Raw genomic sequence first — 25,101 nt, 5'->3', positions numbered from 1 at the left:
TACTTTTATATCATGTGATACTGAGTCAAATGCTTCTTGGAAGTGAAGAAATATTGCATCTAGCTGACTGCCTTGATTCATGGCTTTCGGGGTGTCATCCAAAATAGGTCCAGGTTGGGTTTTGCATGTTCAGTGTCCAACTCAGAATACATGTTGATTGTTCTGGAGGAGATTAGAATATGTTCTAAGATTCTACAACTGGAGTATGTCAAAGGTGCTGGATGGTAGTTTTGTAGATCACTTCTGCTACTCTTCTTGTAGATTGGTATGATCTATGCTTTGTTTCAACTACAGTAGACAGTTCTTTGCTAGAGCTGCGACATAATACAGTTAAAAGAGGTGTTAATTTGGTTGCAAATTATTCATAGAAACTCATGGAGATTCCACTGAGCCCCAATTTTTGTTCATTTTTGCCATATTCTGCTGTTCCTCAATGCTGTTGACATTAATATCTCTCTCTCTCTTCTTGTCAGTGGTGTAAGAGCTATATTGGTACAGTACTCTTGAATTTCCCTTTGTAAAGGTACATGTGAAAATGGAGTTCATCAAATGTGTTTTCACTTTCCTACCTTCATTTCAGTTCCTGTGTCCTCTTTGTGCATCTTGAAACTAACTTTGTTGCCACTGAATCCCCTACATTTGGTCAATATTTCTTTGCATTTGTGATTGAATCTGCTATGGTAGTAATTAAGGCTTCATCAAACATCTCTCTATCTATTTCTTTACTTTACATCTATTGTTAGTAGTCACTGTTTCCTTAGAATTTTCTTTACAGACACTGTTACCATGGAGGGTGCCACCCATCATGAACTGTTTCACTAGGTACATATCTATCCAGTGCTTAATCAACTATTTTTCTAAGCCTCCACTTGCTTCTGCTATGAAAACTACTTCAAGTTCCTCCTTGAGACATGACACTTGTTGCCACTAGATCTGATGTAACAGAGCAGGAGCAATGGAATCTGAGGACAGCTTCCAGAAAAGAGTGAAAGTAGATGCCCACTCTGCACACTGAAAGGACATTAGGAAATAACCAAGGAACCATCTACAGAAATAAACATAATCTTGTCTCTTTCTCCCTTAAGTTTATATTTTTATAAATATAGAGCAGAAAATTTAAATGGGCTATTCACCTGAAACTTTATTCCTTTACTTTAATATGTATCACATTCAAAGAAAGTATTCAAGTGGTAATTTAATAAAGCTGCAAAATCAAATTTATAATATTTTTACCTGATTGCTGATGGCAGATGCACATCTTCAAAAATTTCTAGGAAGTGGTGATATATTTTTCTCTTAGAACACAGGTCCTAGAAAGACAAAAACAGAAAATTATTCAAACAAACTATACTCATTTTACAAAGGATAGATTACTATTCACCATATAGCAGAGATGCTGAGTTGCACAACAAAAAGTAGACTCTGGCCTCTTGTTTGACAGTCTTTTTGTTGTGTCTATCTGCGACTCAGCATCTCCACTATATGAAAAGTAGCAGTCTATCCTCTTCATAATATTATCATTATTCCATCCTGGATTTTCCATTGTTTGATGATACTCATTTGATGGTAGTTACAGACTAAAATTTTACCCCTCCGTAGTTTATGGTCAGCATGTGTGACTGCCATATGAGTAACACAGGTCTGATTCATGGTTCTGCCAGGGATTATTCCTTGATGGGAGGAATGGAAGGGGTGCACTCACAATCAGCCACATAATGTGAATTCAGGAGCTATTTAAGTGAGTTGTGATGGCACCAGTTTTGCTAACTCAACAACAGCCAGAAGTGCAGAATAATGTCCCTCCATACCACATATAGTCCAGTGAAACTGTCAGAAAAAAAGCTTGTACCTTGCAAAAGGTGGGGTAGAAGATTTTATTTTTGTAACTCGTTCATATTGTTGGAAAGGTTTGAAAACCAAGTTTTGCCAACAAAATTTCTCTTGGGAAAACTTTCTGCAGTCAAAAAACTTCGAAAATTTCGGACTTTTTTCAGTTTTTCAAAATATCTTAGTTTCATTTGCTTCCATGCTTTGACGTCTATTTTCATTTTTAAAGAGCACAAAATTCTCTACAAATTTGATTCTTACCATTTTTTTCTACTCCCAGTATCTAAGGCGCTGCAGCGCGTCAAAAAATACCAATTTTTCAAATTTCGAGCAAAGTGGCAAATTACCTAATTATTGAACACTGTTATTTCAGTTTCTATTTGTGTAGTATAAACATATTACTCATCATGTTATTCATTGGAATTTACCACCTCACTCTGCTGCAGGGCCAGGACAAACAGCATCATATTCAGTAACTATGAACACATTCACGTCGGATTGCGTGAAGTTTATTTGTGTTACAATATTGTGGAGATTGACCTTCCTGAATTTCATAATGTGGAGGTCTGACTTGGAGGTTTCCATTTCCTTATGTCGTTCATGGGATGTATCAATATGATCATGCGTGAAAGTGGATTAAAGGACTTACTTGGTGTAATATGCGCTGAAAACAGCATTGAAAAGATTTTGTCAGGACATGCATATTCCAGGGCTGTGTGAGTGCATTTATTGTGTCACCTTGCTTTGGCCTGTCAAGTGTGGGATCACATTGAGCTAACAGAAGGTGAACATAGGACATTGAATGACTTGTCTTCTCCTTTTGGTGAGTCAGAACTGACAGTTGGCCAGAATACCAGTTTTCTCAGGGAACAAGGCATAAAAAAATTTGTAACTGCCCTGAAAACGGTTGAAAGTAAAGGATCCAAAGCAAAATTATGGATTCAGTACTACAAGATGGTCACTCTTATGAAACAATTTATTGAAGTGGATTGATCAGGCAATTGGAAACTTCATCTTGAAAGCGTGCGAAAAATGCTTCCCTACTTCCATTCAGCTGGACATTTTATGTATGCTAAAAGTGGCCACCTCTACTTACAGGATATGTTGAGACTCGAGGAAAAAATGGATTTATCAGAATATGAGAAGTTCACAACAAAAGGACATTTTACAATCCGGTGATCAGAAAAGTATTGGTCAGAGGTTCCTTCTGACATGACTATAGAACAAACATTGATGAGAACCATGAAGAGTTCTGGACGACTTACTTCTGGCCGAGGAATTATGGCTAGTTTATTAACCAGATGGACATTGGGTATGATTCACATGCAGAACATTTGTGAAGAAATTAAGTCGTATTGTGAAGTGAGCGCAGTAACATCAGAACAGCATGTAGATGAAAGAAGTTGTCGCATCAAACGAGATGGCATACACTTGCGTAATCTGCGTGATTGGTTTTCAGTGCATCCTCCCTTCCCTGAAAGTGATTTTATAATGTCTATCAGCAGTGGTGTTGTCGGAACAGAGGATGTTAATTGTCATATGTGTCACGAAGAGGGGGGAAAAAGGCATGAAAAGAATAGTTGGTGACAATTTCCACTATGTAAAGTTCCGTAGAAATGATAAAGTTGTGACTCTCCTTTCTGTGTTCAATTCTGTAAAAGCTGGGAGCACTAAAATTACTCCTGTTGATCGTTTAACTCTTTTCCAAAGGATTTGTTTAATGAAACAAAGTGAAGAAGAGTTAAAAGCCTTTCTGAAATATGAACTTGCTCCTTACCCAATGTCCCTATTCTCAGGAAAAGGCATGCGAAAAGGAACAAAATCTTCATTCTACAATGCCTTCGTTCCAGTGGAAGATGTGAAGTCAGGTGGACCGAGTAAATTTTTTGTCATTGATGTAGGGTACCTTATCCACAAAGTGACTTGGACTCGAAATGTTTGCTTCAAGTCAATAGCCAAAAGCTATGTTTCTTACCTGCAAAGTCATTTTGGATCTCAATTTGCTATTGTATTTGATGGGTATCCATGTGAGGGAGACAAATGTAGCACAAAGAGTGCTGAGAGGATTCGTAGGTCCAAAAAACATTCTTCGGTTGACATTGTGGTTGAATCAGAGATGGTGAACCAAGTCCCTCAGGACAAGTTCTTGTAGAACAAACGAAACAAGGTGCGTTTGATCACACTTCTTAAAAAGGAATTTCTGGAGTGTAGCATTGAAGTGCACCAGGCACAAGAAGATGCTGACATTATGATTGTAACATCTACCATTTCAAGAACCAAAGATTTTGGAAGTGTTGTCATTGTAGGAGAAGATGTTGACCTGCTTGTGCTTATGACCAGTTTGGGGCAAGGCATTGAAAACTTATTTTTCTTAAAGCCAGGAAGAGGAAATGCAGAAGACAAGTGGTTTTCCACTGCATGTTACAAGTTTGACAGTGAATATATTCTGTTCAGTCATGCCTTTAGCAGATGTGATACATCAGCTTTTTTGTTCAATGAAAAATTAAATGCTGCAACATTGTTGCGAAAAATGAACACCTAACCTCAGTGCTTTGCACATTCAATAAACCACATGCTACCTATGAAGAAATAATAACAGCAGGAGAACAGGTTACTATCGCATTATATAGTGGAGGTGTCAGCAGTTCCCACACTCTAGACCATTTGCGGTGCCAGCTATTCACCAAGTCTGCCACAAAAAGCAAACTGAATCTTGCACGGTTGCCACCTACACAAGATGCTGCACAACATCATTCATTGTGGACTTACCAGACCACGGTCCAATACCCGTTATAATGAGCCAAGATCCAGCACCTGAAGCACTTCTTCACATTGTTTCATGCTCATGCAAGCTGAACTGTGGCAGAGCGTGCTCCTGCAGTAAAGTGGGTTTGGAATGTTCTTCAATTTGCAAAAAAAGTATTGGGGTCAACTGTGAAAACATGCCAAAATTTTTATATGAAGACAGCGAAGAAGATGTTATGGAGGATGTTGAGGAAACCGCTGATGAAATCAAAGAACTTGCCAAGGCTGACTCGCTGATTAAAGAAGAGGTCAATCTGGGATCAACTCTATGTACAGACCCTGAATCTGTAACTCAAGGTATTTCTGGTGACACTGAGGAACCTGGCCCATCAAAACGTTGGAAGTGATGCTCATATCTGTCTCAAGTGCGCTAAAGTGCGATATTACAAGTATTACACACCAAGAACTGTCAACATTTTCAGTAACTGACAATGCATTTTAATTGTAATAAAGCTACTTATTTTTTATGTCAACTGTGTGGCTTTTTACACAAGAGTAATTACCTTCCTAATTAGGTTGCCTATTGCAGCTAATAATAGTTCAGTTTCCTGAGACAATTTATTTTGTGTGCATATATGTGTGTGTGTGTGTGTGTGTGTGTGTGTGTGTGTGTGTGTGTCTTAATGATGTATTTTTATAGTTTTACAAATACCAGGGCTGAGGTGGCCCATAGCGAACTTCAGGTAGCAATGTAAGAATCACAATAGTTGGGTGCCCAGCAATCCTCATGTTGCATACAGAGAAACTGAATACCTGAAAGTGAGGTGGTAAATTCCAACGTATAACAAGATGTATAATGTATTTATACTATACAAACAGAAACTGAAAAAATAGTGTTCAAAAATAAGGTATCTTGCCACTATGCTCAAAATTTGAAAAATTGGTATTTTTTGACGCGCTGTAGCGCCTTAGATAGTGGAAGTAGAAAAAAATGGCAATAATCAAATTTGTAGAGAATTGTGTGCTCTTTAAAAAAGAAAATAGACGTTAAAGCAATAGGAGCAAAAAAACTGATATTTTGAAAAAAACTGAAAAAAGGCCGAAATTTTCGAATTTTTTTGACTGCAGAAAGTTTTCCCAAGAGAAATTTTGTTGGCAAAACTCGGTTTTCTAATCTTTCCAACCATGAATGAGTTGAAAAAATAAACTCTTCTACCCCACCTTTTGCAAGGTATATCTGCTATTTGACTGGAATAATAACACGTAACACTACTGGCTGCTGTATGACAAAGTGGATGGTTGGACCCAATTGGTCTGGCTGTGGCCAAAATGGTAGTGCTTATCTTATCATACTAAGATTACAATATTATCATGACTAAAAATATCCTGAGCTTTCCACATAGCAGTGTGACATTACTATAGGTTAAGAATGTGACTGATATTGTATTAAATGTCTTAAAATGAAAAAGGCATTTTTTTTTACTAGTAAACAATGAAAGTTTAGTAGATATGGAGCTTTTTATAAGTAAATAATAGAAAGTCACAATTTCTTATTAATCACTGACCACTTACAGTGGAACATATTTAGTTATTAAATACAAAATTGATACAAGGACACTTATACAAAAAAAAATCCTATGTCTTTATCAAAAGCTAATACATACACTGTTTATTTCAAATAGTTCTATTACCTTGTAAAATGCATGTTTCAATAACCAGTCATAAATCTTAGCTTTAAAAATATTATAGGGCAATGACAAAGCAGATTTTGGAAGTTTGTTAAAACATTTAAACATACTATTTGAGCCGTGTATCGACTCGTGCTACACCTTGTGTTTAGATTGCATTGGTTTTCATTTTCTTTCCCTGACATGTTTGTTTGATATGTTGTCTGTCATTAAGTGGCTGCTCGGTTGTCTTTTCCCTCTGCTATCGATATCTGCGTTTTTGCTTTTGGGAAACTGCTATGGAGGAAGTGAGATCTTTGACCAGTTGTAACATCAGGTGGTGGCGCGGAAGTAGGGGCATTGTAAGCAGACACTGTGGTGGACACGGGAGGGCAGTGTGGCTCTCCAGCGCAAAGCAGGCATGGTCGGTTGTACCGAGTCACCACGTGATGTATGCCGGTTGTGTGTAACGAGCGGGTCAAGTTGACGGAAGAGCTCCCCACGTGTTGGTTGTATACAGAAACGTCCCACCAGTAGTTGCTGTTCATTTCGCCTTGGTGGGATGTTAACAAGCTTCTTTAAATCCTCTGTTTCAACACTGGAGTTTAAAAGGAGACACCTAACATGAAGGAGTGGTCACTACCAGTCAACATTGCAGAGAAGCCGTGAACTCTGGTGACAGAGCGTGTTGTCGCGTGACTGTGGCGTGTTGGGTACGCTGGCGATGCGTGCATGGTCGGATGTGTGAATCCTTGCCATCGGAGGTCGTGTACTGCCTGTCAGAGTATAATTGCAAGTTAAGTTCATGGAAGGTTTAATCATTAAGTAATAATTTTGTGTAACCAGCGCCTCTTCTGCCTTGTGGCCTCCGGCGACCGGGTTTCCTGTCCCTGGCACCGGTGTAATTGAAGACAGTGATCTTTCCTCCTCCTCTCGTTACTGTCCAATGGGAGGGGTAGTTTTGGCAGTTTAATTGTTTTGCTATTCTGTCGTGGGTTATGAGTAAATTCATGCTTCTTGTTGGTTGATAATGTGGTTGCTCATTCAGGACTGTGTGGTGTAAAGTTTCCTCGCGCGAGGTTAGGTCTAATAGTGTCAGCAAGTTAATCCATTGTATAACAAGTTTTCGCTGGCTAAAAGTTGGTGCAGTGACCAGCCTGAGAGTGGCAATTGTGGTTATGGGCGTATTTAAATTGGTCAGTATTCTGTCTGGCCTGAGCATCCCTGAGTGGGTGATTTGTGGCCGCGTTACACAGGTCCATCATATCTGTTATGTTCTAATGGTATTCCAGGACACTTTTGTTTAAATTTTTTTTAAAATTCCTCCAAGTTTGTGAATTCCTTTTATTGCCATTAATCATGTGTCTGCTGAGACATGTTTAATTTCTTTAATGGCAGTGTTGGTAGCTTCACTACCTCACCGTACCTTATTAACAAAGTTCTGTATTTACTTTAGTAGCCTGTTTACTAATGTTTTTTTTTAATTTTTTTAAATTGTTGTATTGCTATAAATTACTTTGATTGGCATTAGCAGTGTGTTTTAAAAGGGAGTTTATTGCCATACTGCTAACTTCTGTGTATTTAAAAAAAAATTTTAAAACTGTTGTATGGCTATAAATTACTTGATTGCCGTTAGCGGCGTGTTTTAAAAGGTTGTTTCTTGCTATACAGCTAGCTTCTGTGTTTTTTTTTAAATTGCTATAAATTACTTTATTGCCATTAGCGGCGTGTTTAAAAGGCTGTTTATTGCCATACTGCTAGTTTCTGTAAGATACGAATAAAACATTTGTGAAAATCTCAACTCGACAGTGAACTACTAGAAATTTGGCCCCGTTTTCCAACTTGTGGTGTGGCTTGTAGTAACTGTAACCACTGTGTGTATCACTGTTTTTTGTGAGGTATCAGTCTTTGACAGCTTGTGTCTCAGTATATTCAAGTCTAGTTTACCCCTAGTGTTGTGAAGGTGTATGTTCTCTTTCATGTCTGTCACTTACGTTACTCTCGGCATAAAGCATTGCTGCATAGATGTATAGATCTACACATTTATAACATCAGAATCTTCAGTTTGATAAAGAGGGAATGGTAGTGTTATTTTATTCATATTCTGATTACCTTTTCTTTTTCTTTTTTTTCTGTAATTGGACTGATATGACGGGATTTCCCCCATAAGTATGCCACAGGAAGGACAGACTGGAAAAGGGCAAAGCATGCCATCATCTGATACTCATTGGAGACTGTATCTGTCAGTTTCCACATGAGATAGGACACCTGAGTTATTCTCTTGCACACATTGCTAATATCTTTCAGCTAGTTTAATTTGGAATTAATGTGAAAGCCTGAAAGTTTTACTGGTTTACTACGTTGATGAAACAAATCACAACACCAAAAACCTAACTAATGTAGAGTAATGAAATTTTAGGAACACATTTGTCTCTGTAACATTTTTAAGTAATTAATATTGCAAGATCATTGATTAATGTACGTATGATATAAACCATTACATATGTGAAATGCTGTTCATTAATAATCACTGTAACTGCCAGAATGTTGAATGCAAGCATGAAAACGTCCATGCATTGTGTTGTATAGGTGCTGGATGTCAGTTTTTGGAAGGCCTTTTGCACTTGGTCAGTCAATGCAGGAACAGTTAATGCTGGTTGTGGATGATGCAGGAGTTGTTGCCCAATGGTGTCACATATGTGTTCGATCAGAGACAGACCTGGTAATCAAGCAGCCCAAGGCAACATTTTGACACTCTGTAGAGCATGATGGTTTACAACAGCAGTATGTGGGTGAGTGTTATCCTGTTGGAAAACACCCCCTGGAATGCTGATCATTAACAGCAGCAGAATACGTTGAATTGTCAGACTGACACACAAATTTGCAGCCAGGGTGCATGGGATAACCACAATAACCACAAGAGCATTCCTGCTATCATACAAAATGGCTCTCCACATGATAGCTCCAGATGTAGGTCCAGTGTGTTTTGTATGCAGACAGGTTGGTTGCAGGTTCACAACCGGCCTCTTTTTAACCAACACATGGCCATCACTGGCACCAGAGCAGAACCTGCTTTAATCAGAAAACACAATAGTCCTCCACCCTGCTCCCCAATGACCTCTTACTTGACACCATTGAAGACACAAATGGTAGCAGTTTTGGGTCAGTGGAATGCGCACTATAGGGCATCTGGCTTGGAGCTGTCCTTCAGGTAACTGATTTGTAACAGTTTGTTGTGCCACTGTGGTGCCAATTGCTGCTCAGATTGTGGATGCAGTACAATGTGCCACAGCCATACACCAAACACATTGGTCTTTCTTCTCGGTAGTGCCATGTGGCCGTCCAAATCCCAGTCTTCTTGCAATCTTACATTCTCACAACCACCACTGCCAGTAATCATGCACAATGGCTACATTCCTGCCAAGTCTTTCTGCAATATTACAAAAGGAATGTCCTGCTTCTCGTAGCCTTGTTCAAAGCCATTAAGATGCTGATAATAGTGTCTTCGTCACCTTAAAGGCATTCTTGACTAACATCAGTTCACTATGTCCAATCTCAAAGATAACTAATGCTCACAACCATTACAGAATGTGTTTAAACCAAACCTGACTGTCATCCTCATACTGGCACTACTAGGCCACTCTTATGTGACTAGCATGAAATTTGAACAGACATCGTCTTTCAGCTGTAGAAACATGCCTATCAACTTTCTCACACAACTCCTCCTTGGTGCTGCTATTTTTTTCCATCAGTGTATTTATATTTTAATTAATTCCACAATCATTTCCTACAGTTTATCATAATTTCAGATGAGTTCATTACAAGAACATCAGTTTATTGCTATTTATAAATTTTCATGCATTGTTTGACTCAATTCTATGGTTTTGTGGTGTATATTAAGCAGTACCATGTCTTCTACAAAAAATACTCATGAATTAGCTTTTGCACAGGAATTTAAATCATTAACTGTAATTATGAAAAGAAACGGAGCAAGGCTTGAGCCCTATGGTATACCAGTTCGAAATTCCTTCAGTGAAGAGCATCAATTTTTAATTAAGATGAACTGCCTTCTGTTTCTGAAATATTACTTGTTTAAAGCTAAAGATAGGTTGTGTACACCACCCTATTCCAGTTTGCAAGTAGGATATTAAAGGATATACAGTCAAAGACTTCACTGAGATCACTAACTACAATAGATACCAAATCCTTATTTTCAAATGCAGTTAGCACCTGGGTGGCAACTTCATTGACAATAGCAGAAGTAGAAGTAGTAGTAGTACTTTTACTTTTACTAAGTTAGAACCCAGTAGTCTGGCAGTGAGGATATAACCCTTTTTGGAATAATTTGATATCTGGTTGTACAATAGAGACTCAACACAGAAGAAAACTGACCAATAGAAACAGGTTGATAGTTTGGAGCAGATGCTTAGTATCCCCTACCTTTATAGTGAAGGTAACAACTGAATTTAAACAATTAATTCAGTTATTTGTTAGAAAACAGACAGTTCATGTTATGTATTGGTTGAATTATTCATTCATTCATTTCAGTGAAATCAGTCTATGGGAGTAACCAAATAAAGTACTTGATTCAGTGGGTTGCAGTTTGATATATTGGTTGGTCTATTCATTCATTGGAGTGAAATCAGTTTTTGGAAGTGACCGAATGACTAAATTATTCATTCTTTCTTTTCAAATGAAACCAGTCTGTAGTTTTTCTTTCAATCGAATTAGAGGGGTGAATGCTGAGTAAGCAGCAGCAGCACATGCATGTGTGTGCATGTGCATGCATATATGTGTACTCTTTCCCAGAAAAGGATTTACCCAAAGCTAGCAGAGTTTTCATTCTTTTTCTGTGCATGTCAATAACTCAACAATACTACTATTCAGTGAGTTGTTTCCTTTACTCATAAATTATTTACATTCTACCTGAACTTACAAAATGATGTTTAGGATTGTAATTTTAGCTGGACAAAACTTGTTACATATCCCACTAGGTACATATAGCTATTCATAGAAATACCATTTTAGTGTTATAGTATTCTATATTAGTGTATAAATTCTTGTAAAAATAACATAAATATCTAAAATGCCTCCTGTAAGAAGAGCAAATAGTGTTCAAATGTACACCAATAATTGAATAAATCATAATTTACACTGAATTGCTAAGGACACTGGTATAGGCATATGTATTCAAATACAGAGATGTGTAAATAGGCAGAATTTGGTGCTGTGGTCAGCAATGCCTATATAAGACAACAAGTGTCTGTGCAGTTGTTAGATTTGTTACTGCTGCTACAATAGCATGTTATCAAGAGTTAAGTGAGTCTGAATGTGGTATTATAGCCAACACATGAGGGATGGAACACAGCATCTCCAAGGCAGCAATGAAATAGGGATTTTTCCCATACGACCATTTCACGAGTGTACCATGAATATCAGGAGTCCGGTAAAACATCAAATCTCCAACATTGCTGCAATCAGGAAAAGATCCTGCAAGAATGGGACCAACAATGACTGAAGAGAATCATTCAACATGACAGAAGTGCAACCCTTCCACAAATTGTTGCTGATTTAAATGCTGGGCCATCAACAAGTGTCAGTGTGCAAATCATTCAATGAAACATCATCAATATTGGCTTTCAGAGGTGAGGGCCCAGACATGTACCCCTGATGACTGCAAGGCACAAAGCTTTATGCCTTACCTGGGCCCATGAACACCAATATTGGACTGTTGATGACTGGAAACATATTGCCTGGTCGGACGAGTCTCACTTTAAATTGTGTCAAGTGAATGGATATGTACGGGCACGTATACGGGTATGGAGACAACCTCATGAATCCATGGACCCTGCAGGTCAACAGGGGACTGTTCAAGCTGGTGGAGGCTCTGTAATGGTGTTGGGCATATGCAGTTGGAGTGATAAGAGATCCCTGGTACCTGTAGATATGACTCTGACAGGTGACACGTACGCAAGCATCCTGTCTGATCACCTGCATCCATTCATGTCCATTGTGCATTCCAATGGACTTGGGCAATTCCAGCAGGACAATGTGACACCTGAAACAACCAGAACTGCTACAGAGTGGCTCCAGGAACACTCTTCTGAGTTTAAACAGTTCTTCTGGCCACGAAACTCCCAGACATGAATATTATTGTGCATGTGGGGGATGCCTTGCAACATGCTGTTCAGAGGAGATCTCCACCCCCTCATACTCTTATTGATTTGTGGACAGCCCTGTCCAGCACTGCTTCAGATATTAGTTGAGTCCATGCCATGTCATGTTGCGGCACTTCTGCATGCTCGTGGGGGCTGTACATGATATTAGGCAGGTGTACCAGTTTATTTGGCTCTTCAGTGTATAACACTGAGCTGTGTCTGATAAGGTTGAGTTCAGACAGTTGATCAGTATGTCAATATTATCTGCAAGTTTTACTGTATTTGAACTGCCCTTCAGCATCATTTGATGATCGTTTATGTAGAGTACTAATCAGAGTGGGCCCATTTTGTTTCATTGTTAACCAACTGATACTGAAAAGTTTGCAAAAAGGTAGGAAATTAAGGACATGGGACCAGGATGAATTGAAGGAATCAGATGTTGATGAACCTTTCAGAGGGAACATTGGGCAAAAATGAACTGAAATGTGAGAAAAGAAATATAATAGAAGGCAAGTTGGTAGCTTTGAGAGATGAAACAGGGAATGCAGCAGATGGTCACATTGGTAAAAAGGCAACCCCTAATATAAATCCCAGGATAACACAGGACATATTAAATTTAATTAATGAAATGAAAAAGTACAAAACGCAGAAACTTTTGCAGGTGAAGAGGAATACAGTCATCTAAAAAATGAGATTGACAGAAAGTGCAAAATGGCTGGAGAACAAATGCAAGGCTGTAGAAGCAAGCATAACTAAAGGAAAGACAGATGTCACTGACAGTAAAATTAAAGAGATCTTTGGAGAAAAAAGTGTTTGTATGAATATCAAGAGCTCAAATGGCAAGCTAGTACTAATCAAGATGGAAAAGCTGAAATCTGGAAGGAATATATAGAAGGTCTATACAAAGAAACAAACCTGAGGAAAATTTTGTAGTCACAGAGAAGAGGAAGTATATAAAAATGAGAGGTAGACATAGTACTGCAAGAAAAACTTGACATGGCATTGAAAGTTTTAAGTGGAAACAAGGAACCTGGAATAAATGACATTCCCTCAGAATTACTGAGATCCATGGAGAGTCAGGTAAAAGAAAATTATTTGATCTGGTATGTAAAATATGTGAAACAGACAAAATACTCCCAGATTTTACCAAAAAAAAATGTAGTTGTTCCAATTCCAAAGAAAAATGGTAGTGACAGGTGTGAATAACACATCAATTTGAAAAGTCATGGTTGCAAAATACTGTCATGAATTATTTACAGGAGATTGAAACCTGATATTATCTGAACTCAGACAGGAGTAGTTTGGTTCCTGGAGACTTGCAGGAATACGAGGCAATACTAGCCCTCTCTTTTATCCTAGAAGACACACTGAAGAATGGCAAACTTACATTAATTGCATTTGTAGGCTTAGAGAAAGCTTTTGACAATGTTGGCTGGACTACAATATTTCAAATACAAAGATAGCAAAGCTAAAATAAAGGGAGTGAAAGGTTATTTATAGCTTATATAGAAATCAGACTTCAGTTATAAGAGTTGAGGGACATGGAAAGGAAGCCATAATTAAAAAGGATGTGAGACTGGATTGTAGCCTATCCCAAGCATATTAAATTTGTGCATTGAGCAAGCAGTAAAGGAAACCAAGGAGAAATTTGGAAAAGAAATTAAAGTTCATGGAGTAGAAATAAAACTCCAAGGTTTGCTGATGACATTGTCATTCTGTCAGAAACAGCAAAGGATTTGGAAGAGCAATTGAATGGAATGGATGTTGTCTTGGAAAGAGGTTATAAGATGGACAACAAGGGACAAGATGCTGAGGGAATTAGATGAGGAAATAAGACACTAAAAGTAGTAGAGGTGTTTTGCTATTTGAGCAGCAAGTAACTGAAGACGGCCTAAGGAGAGAGGATATAAAATGCTGACTATAAAAAACAAAAAAATTTGTGTCTGAAAAAGAGAAATATTTTAATATTTAATAGAAATTTATTTGTTAAGAAGTGTTTCCTGGAAGTATGTGTTTTGATTGTACCCTTAAAAAGGTAAAATGTGGATGATAAGCAGTACAGAGAAGAAGAGAACTGAAGCTTTTTAAATTTGGTGCTATAGAAGAATGCTCAATATTAGATGCGTAGAATGGTTAAAAATGAGGAGGTACTGAATTGAACTGTGGAAAACGAAATTGCCACAACTTGACTAAAAGAAGGGATCAGTTGACAGTACACATCCTGAGGCATCAAGGAATTATCAGTTAGATGAAAAGTATGGGGGTAAAAATTGTAGAGGGAGACCAAGGCTTGAGTACAGTAAGCAGTTTCAGGTGGATGTAGGTTTGTTAGTTAAGCAGAAATGAAGAAGCTTGCACATGGTTTCTCTTTCCATACTGTCAGTGTGAAACAGGCCACTCATCTCCAGCCATCAGGTCCAGTATATCATGTTGGACATGGAGGGGAAGCACTCAAGTCCTGTGTCATAATTCTGGTTCCATTCTACCATTGGACTCGAACAATATACCATCCCCCGAAAATCTGACCTACATCTGCATCTACGTATATATGCTGCAGACCACTGTGAAGGAGGGCTGTATGTATTTCCTTTTGCACCACATGCAAGAGCTGCTTCTCAGGGCATTCACATATGGAGCATGGTAAGAACACTTGAATGACTCGGTGTGTGATGTTTTAGTCAAATCTTGTCTCTATAATCCCAATGGGAGCAATACATAAGAGTAGTCATATATTCCTGTACCTATCATTTAGAGCTAGTTCTTGAAAGATTATAAATAAGATTGCCTGAGATAGTTTGCTTCTATGTTCAAGTATCTGTGAGTTCAGATTTTTCAGGAAGTCTATGATACTCTCCCAAGGAGCAAATAAACCTGTGACCATTCATGCTGCCCTTCTATGTATACTTTCTGCATCCCCTGTTAGTCCCATTTGTTATGGATCCTATGCAATTAAGAAATATTCTAGGATGGACTGCACAAGTGTCTTGTAATTTATTTTGCAGGCAGATTGCATTTTCCCAGCATCCTACCAAACAGAAGAAGTTTTTCACCTACTTTATCTACAACCGAGCTTATATAATTGCTTCATTTCACATCCTCACCAATTTTTACAGCCAGATATTTGTAAGAGATGACTGATGCCAACTCTGTCACTATCACTGATATAGGAGATGATGTTTTTGAGTTTTGTAAAGTGCAAAATTTTAAATTTCTGAGTATTTAAAGCAAGTTGTCAATCTTTACATTACTTTGATATGTTCTCAAGATCCGACTGAATAGTTCTGCAGCTTTCTTCAGACAAATTTCATTTCAGATAACTGTGTCAGCTACAAAAAGTCTAAAATTACTATTAATGTGTCTGCCAGGCCATCACAACAAAATATGAACAACAAGGGTCCCAGCACACTTCCTTGGAGAATGCTTGAAGTTATTTCTATATCATTCAATGGCTCTACATCCATGATAATAAACTGTATCCTCCCTACCAAGAAATACTCAATGTAATCACAGATTTCACTCATCTTACTTTCATTAAAAAGCATTGGTGTGGTACTGAGTAAAAATATTTTTCAGAAGTCAAAAAATACTGCATTTTCCTGATTTCCTTGACCCAGGGCTTTCCATGCATAATGTGAGAATAGTGCAACCTGGGTTTTGCATGACCAACATTTTTGGAAACTCATGTTGGTTCACATGGTGATGGTTATTTTGTCCAAAATACTCAAATGGCTCTGAGCACTATGGGACTTAACATCTTAGGTCATCAGTCCCCTAGAACTTAGAACTAGTTAAACCTAACTAACCTAAGGACATCACACACATCCATGCCCGAGGCAGGATTCGAACCTGCGACCGTAGCGGTCTCGCGGTTCCGGACTGCGCGCCTAGAACCGCGAGACCACCGCGGCCGGCCCAAAATACTCCATTAGTTTTCTGCTTAGAATATTATCAAGGTGCCATTGTCATAGATTTGTTGGCCCTATTATTAAGTTCACACCGTCATCAAAGACCCCTATATCTGCTTTTTTATTTTTTATTTATTTTTTATTTTTTTAATATTAGTTTTTATTTGTTTATTTAATTTTTTCAGTTGCTTTATGAGTGTGAGATAGAAGGTTATTAGTGGTACCATAACTGAACACTCTGGAAAGTTAATAGTAATTTGTTCCCACTCAGAAAAAGATTCATCTACATCTACATCTACATGGCTGCTCTGCAATTCACACTTAAGTGCCTGGCAGAGGGTTCATCGAATCATTTTCATGCTACTTCTCAACCATTCCACTCTCGAATGGCTCATGGGGAAAAGGAACACCTAAATCTTTCCGTTCGAGCTCTGATTTCTCTTATTTTATTATGATGATCATTTCTCCCTACGTAGGTGGGTGTCAACAAAATATTTTCGCATTCAGAAGAGAAAGTTGGTTATTGAAATTTCGTAAATAGAGCTCGCTGCAAAGAAAACTGCCTTTGTTTCAGTGGCTGCCAACCCAACTCATGTATCATATCAGTGACACTCTCACACCTATTGCACGATAACACAAAACGAGCTGCCCTTCTTTGCACTTTCTCGATGTCCTCTGGCAATCCTACCTGGTAAGGCTCCCAGACCGTGCAGCAATATTCCAGCAGAGGACAGACAAGTGCAATGTAGGCTGTCTCTTTAGTAGGTTTGTCACATCTTCTAAGTGTTCTGCCAACAAAGCGCAGTCTTTGTTTTGACTTCCCCACAATATTATCTATGTGGTCTTTCCAATTTAAGTTGCTTGTAATTGTAATTCCTAGGTATTTAGTCGAATTGACAGCCATTAGATTTATGCAATTTATGATATACCCAAAATTTATCAGATTTCTTTTAATACCCATGTGGATCACCTCGCACTTTTCTTTGTTTAGTGTCAATTGCCACTTTTGGCACCATACAAAAATTCTCTCTAGATCATTTTGCAATTTTAATTGATTGTGTGATGATTTTACTAGACAGTAAATTACAGCATCATCAGCAAACAATCTAAGGGGACTGCTCAGATTATCACCTAGATCATTTATGTAAATCAGGAACAGCAGAGGGCCTATGACACTACCTTGTGGAATGCCAGATATCACTTCTGTTCTACTTGATGATTTACAATCTATCACTACAAACTGTGACCTCTCTGAGAGGAAATCACGAATTCATCATGAGAGCTGCACGAGGCATCTAACATAATCCTTTGCTTGCTATCATTTAAAAACAGGATAGAGCAGAGGAAACACATGTTTTTTACTATTAAATGACTGGGACACAGTTTGATGAAAGTAATAAGAACAAGCATGAAGTGATAGATTTTTTAATGCAGTTCTGAAATATACATACTTTAATTAGGTTCAAAAAATAATGTCTTGGAGATAATGTCCTTCTTGCTGGATACAATTTTTGATCCTCTCCCGAAAGTTACGCATGGTTCTCTCCAACATTTCATTTGGCATGGTTTCAATTTCCTGATGACTGGAATTCTCCAGGTCATCAATTGTGCGAGGCTTGTTCATGTAGACTTTTGATTTTAAATATCGCCACAAAAAGAAGTCGCATATCGACAAATCGGGTGAGCAAGGCTCTCGCCATGTGAGCTGTGGCACCATCCTGCTAAAACCGTATTTCTCTGATGTCCACTTGACGCCTTTTGAGTTCTGGATGAAGAAAGTTGTTTAACATTTTAACATAGCACACTGATGTCACAGTAACTGCAGTTCCTCCCTCTTCAAAAAAAAATAGGATCCAACAATCCCCATCATTGAAATGCAGCACCACACTGTTACTTTTAAACTGTGGAGAGGTCTTTGGTGTAAATCATGTGGGTTCTCTGGCAGCCAGTACCAGCAATTTTGAACGCTGACATAACCGTCTACATGAAAATATGCTTCATCACTCATGAATACTGTAGGATTTGCATCTTCCGTAAAAATTTTGTCCATTACGTGACAAAACTCTCTGAGCTGCAAAAAATCCCCTTCACTAAGCTGCTGGACGATCATTATTTTGTATGGGTGAAACTTAGGATCATCATGCCATTCTCACTTGGTCTACTTTTTCTGGAGCATGAAATGGATGGAGAAGAACAGGGGGATTATTTATCATTACAGATCCAGTAATTCTAAACGCTGCAACCCATCGAGTACAGTATTTCAATCAGGCACTGCACCTCGACATCCAACTCTAAAATTTTGACAGGAAAGACATTGCACTGTGGCTACAGAATCATTGTTTCTAAAGTACAGCTCGACAATGAACACATGATGCTCTACACTCAAATGCTCCATAGCGACTGAAACTGCATTGTATGGGCAGTCTGACAACATTCATTCAAGGTCAATACCCCCTCTCGTCACCGCGTACTAGCAGTTCAAAAAACATGCGTTTCCTCTGGTCCACACTGTATTAAGTGAAGCACTTATACCTCAAAGGCTTTAAACTTTAAGCTTCTCCAAAAGAATGCCGTGATTTTCGCAGTTAAATGCCACAGATAGATCACAAAAAATCCCAGTCAGTGAAAACATTTCATTTAGATATTTTGAGATATTTTGAAATGTGGTCAGTGGATGGAGACACTCTCCTGGAAACCAAAACGTAATGCTCAGAATCTTATATTTGCAACTATGTTCCAACACTCTTAAATACATTGCCTTTTCCAAACACTTTGAGAAGGAAGTTATTATTGAAAGAGGTTGATAGTTATTAATGTTTATCCTACTACCTTTCTTAAAGAGGGGTCTAACAATCATTTACTTTAGTCTGCCTGGAAATATATCTTGATAAAGTGATGTATCAAATATAAGGCTAAGTTCAGTGGCTACACCATAAGCACAGGCTTTTAATATTTTGCTTGAAGTGTTATCAACCCCTTGAGAATTTTTGTTTTAAGAGAGTTCATTATTTTGTTGATTTCACAGGAGGAGCAGGAGTAATCTCAGATTGATTGAATGTTTGTTGCACTGATTATCACATATGATGCAATGCTTTTTCTGTTGAGCTGACTGTATCGAGTTTCTCAGCTACATTTTGAAAATGATTGTTGAAGAGTCTTGCTACCATTTCCAATTAAAACCAATATGCTCACAAAATGTTGTTCTCTTTTATTGTACTCTGTGCCAAGGCATCACATATTTCTTAAGTTCTCCTACAGAAAAAGAATGTATGTGCATAAAAACTTCTCCTGACACTCTCTTACTCTGTTAATTACATTTAAATTCTTTAACAATGCAATTCCTGTGTCTTATCATCACAGAATATTACTGTACCAAACTTCTCACTAAGCCATAAAACAGGAATTCAAAAATTAAACACACTCCTCAATTATAAATATTATTATAAGTCAAAGTATCACATCACATTAAACAGTAAAGCCTCCAAAACCACATATTCACATAAACTTTATCATCTCTTTAATAGAATACCACAAATACTCACCTGAGTTGCCTGCAAGAAAAAAAGTTGATCTGGTGTCCAACTTGAAATTAATGGCAGTAACTCCTCAGAATCTCCCCAGTGCTTTAAGTAAGTACTGTAGGCAATCAACACACCAGTATAATCTGCCATTCGCTCATTAGCAGATAAAGCACCATTAGTCTGAAATAAGTCAAGAGGTATCAGTGCTATATCTCATAAAGAACAAGATGATGGTCATAAGAAAATATAGCTCTTCAGAACCTACAAGAATTTATAATAGCTGATAAGACTGTGCACGTCAACATGAAACAAGATGTAAGAAAATTTCAACTATAAATTACAGTTAACAACATAAGGGAAAGACTGACTGCAACTCACTGTAAAGATGACATGTTGAGTTGCAGATAGGTACAACAAAAAGACACTTACACATTAGCATCAGCCAAAGCCTTCTTCTGGAAAGCACACACACACACATTCATTCACCCAAGCAAGTACACCTCATACATACATGACCACCATCTCCTGCAGCTGAGAGCAGAATGCGACTGTCATGTTGAATGAAAACAGCAGCCTGGAAGGGGCAGGGATAGCAGGGTACAGATGTAGGAGAGGGGGGGGGGGAGAAAAGTACTGTTGTAGAGCATGCAGGGACTGGACTGCCAAAAGACTCAGTATCAGAAGACTGTCGTAAGGAAGGTGCAGGAGGGGAAGAGGGAAATAGGGAGGAGGTGATACAACAGACGGGGTGAGGGGAGGGGGGGTGGAAACTGTTGGATGGGGCATGTGGGAACAGTAGGTTACTGTAGGTTGGCCCAGGATAGTTTTAGGAGCAGAGAATGTGTTTTAACAGTAACTCCCATCTGTGCACTTGGGGAGGGGAGGATCCAGACGGCTTTGGCAGTGAAGCAGCCACTGAAATCAAGTATGTTATGTTCAGCTGCATGTTGTGCCACTGGGTGATCTACTTTTGTCTTGGCCACATTTTGGCAGTGACCATTCATCCTGGTGGACAGCTAGTTGGTAGGCATGCCAGCGTAAAAAAGCAGTGCAATGAGTGCAACAGAGCTGGTATATGACATGGCTGCTTTCATAAATGGCCCAGTCTCTGATGGGGTATGATAAGCCTTTGAGAGGACTTGAAAAGGAAGTGCTGAGTAGGTGGACTGGGCAGGTCTTGCACCTCGCTCTTCCACAGCAGGGATATGATCCCTGTGCTAAGGGGCTGGAATTGGGAAAGGCATAGTGATGGATGTTGGGGAGGTTGGGTGGGCAATGGAACACCATTTTAGGAGGAGGGGGAAGGATCTTGCATTGGATGTCCTTCATTTCAAGACATGATGATAGGTACTCAAAGCCCTGCCAAAGGATGTGGTTCAGTTGTTTCAGTCTGGGGTGGTACTGGTTGACAAATAGGGCACTCCTTGGTACCTGGTTCTTGAGGGTGGTGGTAGGACTGGGGGGTGTATAGGGAAAAGGCATGGGAGACCTGTATGTGGACTAGGTCCGGAGGATAGTGCCTGTCTGTGAAGGCCTTGGTGAGAGACTCAGGACTCTGGGCAAGGAAGTTCTTGTCATTGCAGACCTGTAATCTCCAGGTGGCCAGGCTGTATGGGAAGGATTTTTTGATGTGGAAGGGATGACAGCAGTTGGTGGATTTAATGTGGACAGAGGTGTGGGTGGAGCCATCAGAGAGAAAGAGGTCAATGTCCAGAAAGGTGTCACTCTGGGTTGAGGATGACCAGGTGAAGTGGATAAGAGAGAAGGTGTAGAGGTTGTGAAGGATTAAGAATAGGGTGTCTTGGCCCTGAGTCCAGAGTGTGAAGATATCATCAATGAACATGAAGCACATTAGAGGTTTGGAGTTTTGTAATGATAGAAAGTCCTCCTTTAGATGGCCTATAAACATGTTGGCATAGAAAAGTGCCAGGCGGGTGCCAATAGCCATGCCATGGTTTGTTTGTATACCTTCCCTTCAAAGGAAAAATAGTTGTGAGTTAGGATACAGTTAGTGAAGTGTATGAGGAATGAGGAAGTGTATTTGAAATCTGAAGGACGTGGAGACAAATAATGTTCAACAGCAGTAAGATCATGGACTTGAGTGATGGTGTATAGAGAAGTGGCATCAACAATTATGAGTAGGGGTATAGGGATCCAGGAGGTAAACAAGTGGGGATGTTGAAGAGTTGGTGAAGGTAGTGATTGGTATCTGATGTCAGATGTTAGATTATGGACAATTGGTTAGAGGTGTTGGTCTTGAGGGGTGAAATTCTTCCAGTGGAGGCACAAAAACCAGCAACAATGGGGCATCTAGGATTGTTGGGTTTGCAGATTTTTGGGAGCATGTAGAAGGTGTGTGTATGTGGGGGGGGGGGGGGAGGGGGGTGTCATAGGGGTGAGGAGGGAAATGGATTCAGGGGAGAAGTTCTGGGGAGGGCCTTACGCTTTAAGCAGGGATTGAAGGCTATGTTGAACTTCTGGGATGAGACCACTCTGGCAGAGGTTATAGGTGACAAAGGCCCTCTGCCAAGGTAGTCACAGTGATTCACAACAACAATGGTGCAGCCTTTGTCTGCAGGTAGGATGAGCAGGTCAGGATTTGTTTTGAAATTGTGTATGGCTGTCCTTTCTTCTGCTGAAAGGTTAGTGTTCCACACACAACACATGGCTATGTGGATATAACTCACCTGTTGAATGTGAGTTGCAAAAAAAAAGAAAAAGGAGACTGTGATAGAGCATTCAGTTACATAAATTCACTGCTAAAGACATTGTTGTACTGCAGTACCTAGCTTGTCCCAGCTGTAGATGCTCCTAATACAAGGTTGGAGTGGTGTCGGCTCACATAAACACATGGCTCTGAACAGCCTACCATGTACACCTGCAAAATTTTGGCTACCATTCAATGCAATTATTCTCAGACAGAAAAGGGAGGCTTTATCCATCATGTACACTGTCTGAATAATCCTTGTTTTTCTCTATGGCAGCAAGTTCCATCTCATCACTGACCATAAGCTGCTTGTGGTATTGTCCAGCCCCCGTTTGCAACTTACCGACAGGATTACACAACAATTCCAGTGCTAAGCATTGTTTTTGAACTAATATGATTATGAGATTCATTACACACCCATGGTACAGCATGCTAATGCAGACGCATTGTTGCATCTGCCCATGGACACCGACCTGAATTTCAACAAAGCCAGATCAATGCTCATTTGCAGCACATGATGGAAAGACTTCCAGTGATGGGTCACCATTGTATTAACACGATTCATGTTGTCCATCGCACTTCACATAGTGTTGACCGGGAACTGTCTGCTAGGCATACCTGATGTAAAACTGACTGGGCACAGCCCATGCTGCCAGAGTTGTTGTTGTTCCGCCGGCAGAGGGCACGGCCGAATTCTCACGTGCCCTCTGGTGGACGGAACTTTACTTGCGGCCACTACTGTCCGTGATGCGCCATGCCAATGTGCGCCTCCCGCGATCTTTCTGGTGGCTACTGCACTCCTCCTCTTTCGGGGGGTGAAGCCACTGTGATCCACTGTGTCAGAAGATGGAGCGTCGTGCAGTAGCGATGACCTCCATGTCCATTGGAATGTTGGAGTCGGGGGGATCTGCCAACCCTCGAGCCGGAATGTTCAAATATGGTTGGAAGTGACCCACACGAAGAGGCCCCCATCGTCCCACCGCCGGAGCCCAGGACAGAATGGTCGACAAGCTGTCGAACTCTGGATCCCGTTCCACCTCGGGAGGGGCAAGACCCAGTGGCAGGGACGATGGGGAAGGCACGACCACAGGTGAACCAGCCTTCTGAGAAACTGGCCCTACAAGGGGGGCCAGCTCTCGCCAGGGCATCTCTAACGATGGCGATGCCAGTGCTGGAGCTACTGGAGGCCACCAAGGCTGAGAACCATCGCAGTGTGGCGGAGTCACAGGTGGGAGGGGCGGTAGTTTACCCTGAGAAAACAACACAAGTGCCGACAATGGGGAAGCCGGCACGTGAGGGGTCGGAGGGTTGGTACCCAAACGTGGACGTAGCTGATTTTGGTGACGACGTACCTCTTGGTCCCCTGCCTGCAAGGTATAGAGCCGGTGGCCATTGCAGTGCAGGACCACTGCCAGTATCCAACATGGATTGTGACCAAACCCATGTGCCCAGACCAACATACCCAGTGGAAAGCTGGGTACCCCTTTTTGCGAAGACTGGTGAGGACCAGGCCAGAGGACGTGCAGCAGAGTCCTAGGTTGGCACCCATGGAGGAGCTCTGCGGGGCTGCGTTCTCCCATCAGTGTGGTCCGGTATGCCGTCAGGAAAAATGTCAACGCCTCCTCCGCAGGAAATTCATGCACATACTTTTTCATCTGCGTCTTAAATGTGCGCACCATGCGCTCGGCTTCCCCATTCAACTGTGGATGAAAGGGGGGAGAGCAAACATGCTGAATACTGAAGCACCTACAAAAATCCTGGAAGGTCTGCGAAATAAACTGAGGTCCATTGTCCAATACCAGGGTGACTGGCAGACCTTCCATAGAAAAGATTTTTGCGAGTGCCTGGATTGTAACTTCTGAAGTGGTCGAGGAGCAGCAAACCACATATGGGAATCGGGAATAAGCATCAATGACAAGGAGCCAAAAGCCATTGAGAAATGGACCTGCAAAATCTATGTGAACACGTTCCCATGCCTGGGTTGCAGGTGGCCATGAAGAGAACGGTGACCTGCGAGACGCCTGTTGGCTCGCACACTGGGAACAGGTGGCCACCAAGTGCTCAATTTCTCTGTCAATACCGGGCCAGTATACATATCTGTGAGCCAAGGTTTTAGTACAGGAAACACCCCAGTGCCCCTCATGTAATAACATGAGGACCTCCCTTCACAAACTTGAAGGAACAACCACGCGAGGAGCTGTATCATCGGTAGCCAGAAGGAGAACTCCTTCCAAGACTGAGAGGCGGTCTCGTAGAACAAAATAATTATGAAGAGGGTCTGAGGCTCGGCCTGGATGTCGGGATGACCATCCCTGCTGAACGAGATGAACTACTTGCTGGAGAACTGGGTCAGCTGCCATTTCCCTGGCGACTCTAGAACTAGTGATCAGGAAGCCATCAACCACTTGGCGGGACGCCACATCCAAATGAAAACACATAATCTCCTCCCGATCGAACTTAGGTTCCGGGCCCACCGAAGATGGGAAAGGGCGTCGGCGTTGGCATGTTGTCTGGTAGGGCGAAAATGAATGTCATAATGATACTTAGAGGGGAACAAGGCCCAGCGCTACA

General features: G+C 40.3%; 1 protein-coding gene across 1 annotated transcript in view; it reads right to left on the bottom strand.

The window, feature by feature from the left end:
- The window catches only part of LOC126263117 (endothelin-converting enzyme 1-like), a 295,370-nt gene that overhangs the window by 10,888 nt on the left and 259,381 nt on the right, over nt 1–25,101 (bottom strand). Inside the window, exons 15-16 of the mRNA XM_049960128.1 lie at nt 19,845–20,003; nt 1,234–1,310 (exon numbers count right to left, since the gene is read on the bottom strand). Of these exons, the coding sequence (XP_049816085.1) occupies nt 1,234–1,310; nt 19,845–20,003 (236 nt within the window). The remainder of the gene's footprint in view (nt 1–1,233; nt 1,311–19,844; nt 20,004–25,101) is intronic.

This window comes from Schistocerca nitens, chromosome 6, assembly GCF_023898315.1.
Source record: "Schistocerca nitens isolate TAMUIC-IGC-003100 chromosome 6, iqSchNite1.1, whole genome shotgun sequence".
In the NCBI taxonomy this organism is placed as follows: Eukaryota; Metazoa; Arthropoda; class Insecta; order Orthoptera; family Acrididae; genus Schistocerca; species Schistocerca nitens.
The sequence above is the reverse complement of the archived record's forward strand: the minus strand, read 5'-3'. Positions and strand labels throughout refer to the sequence as shown.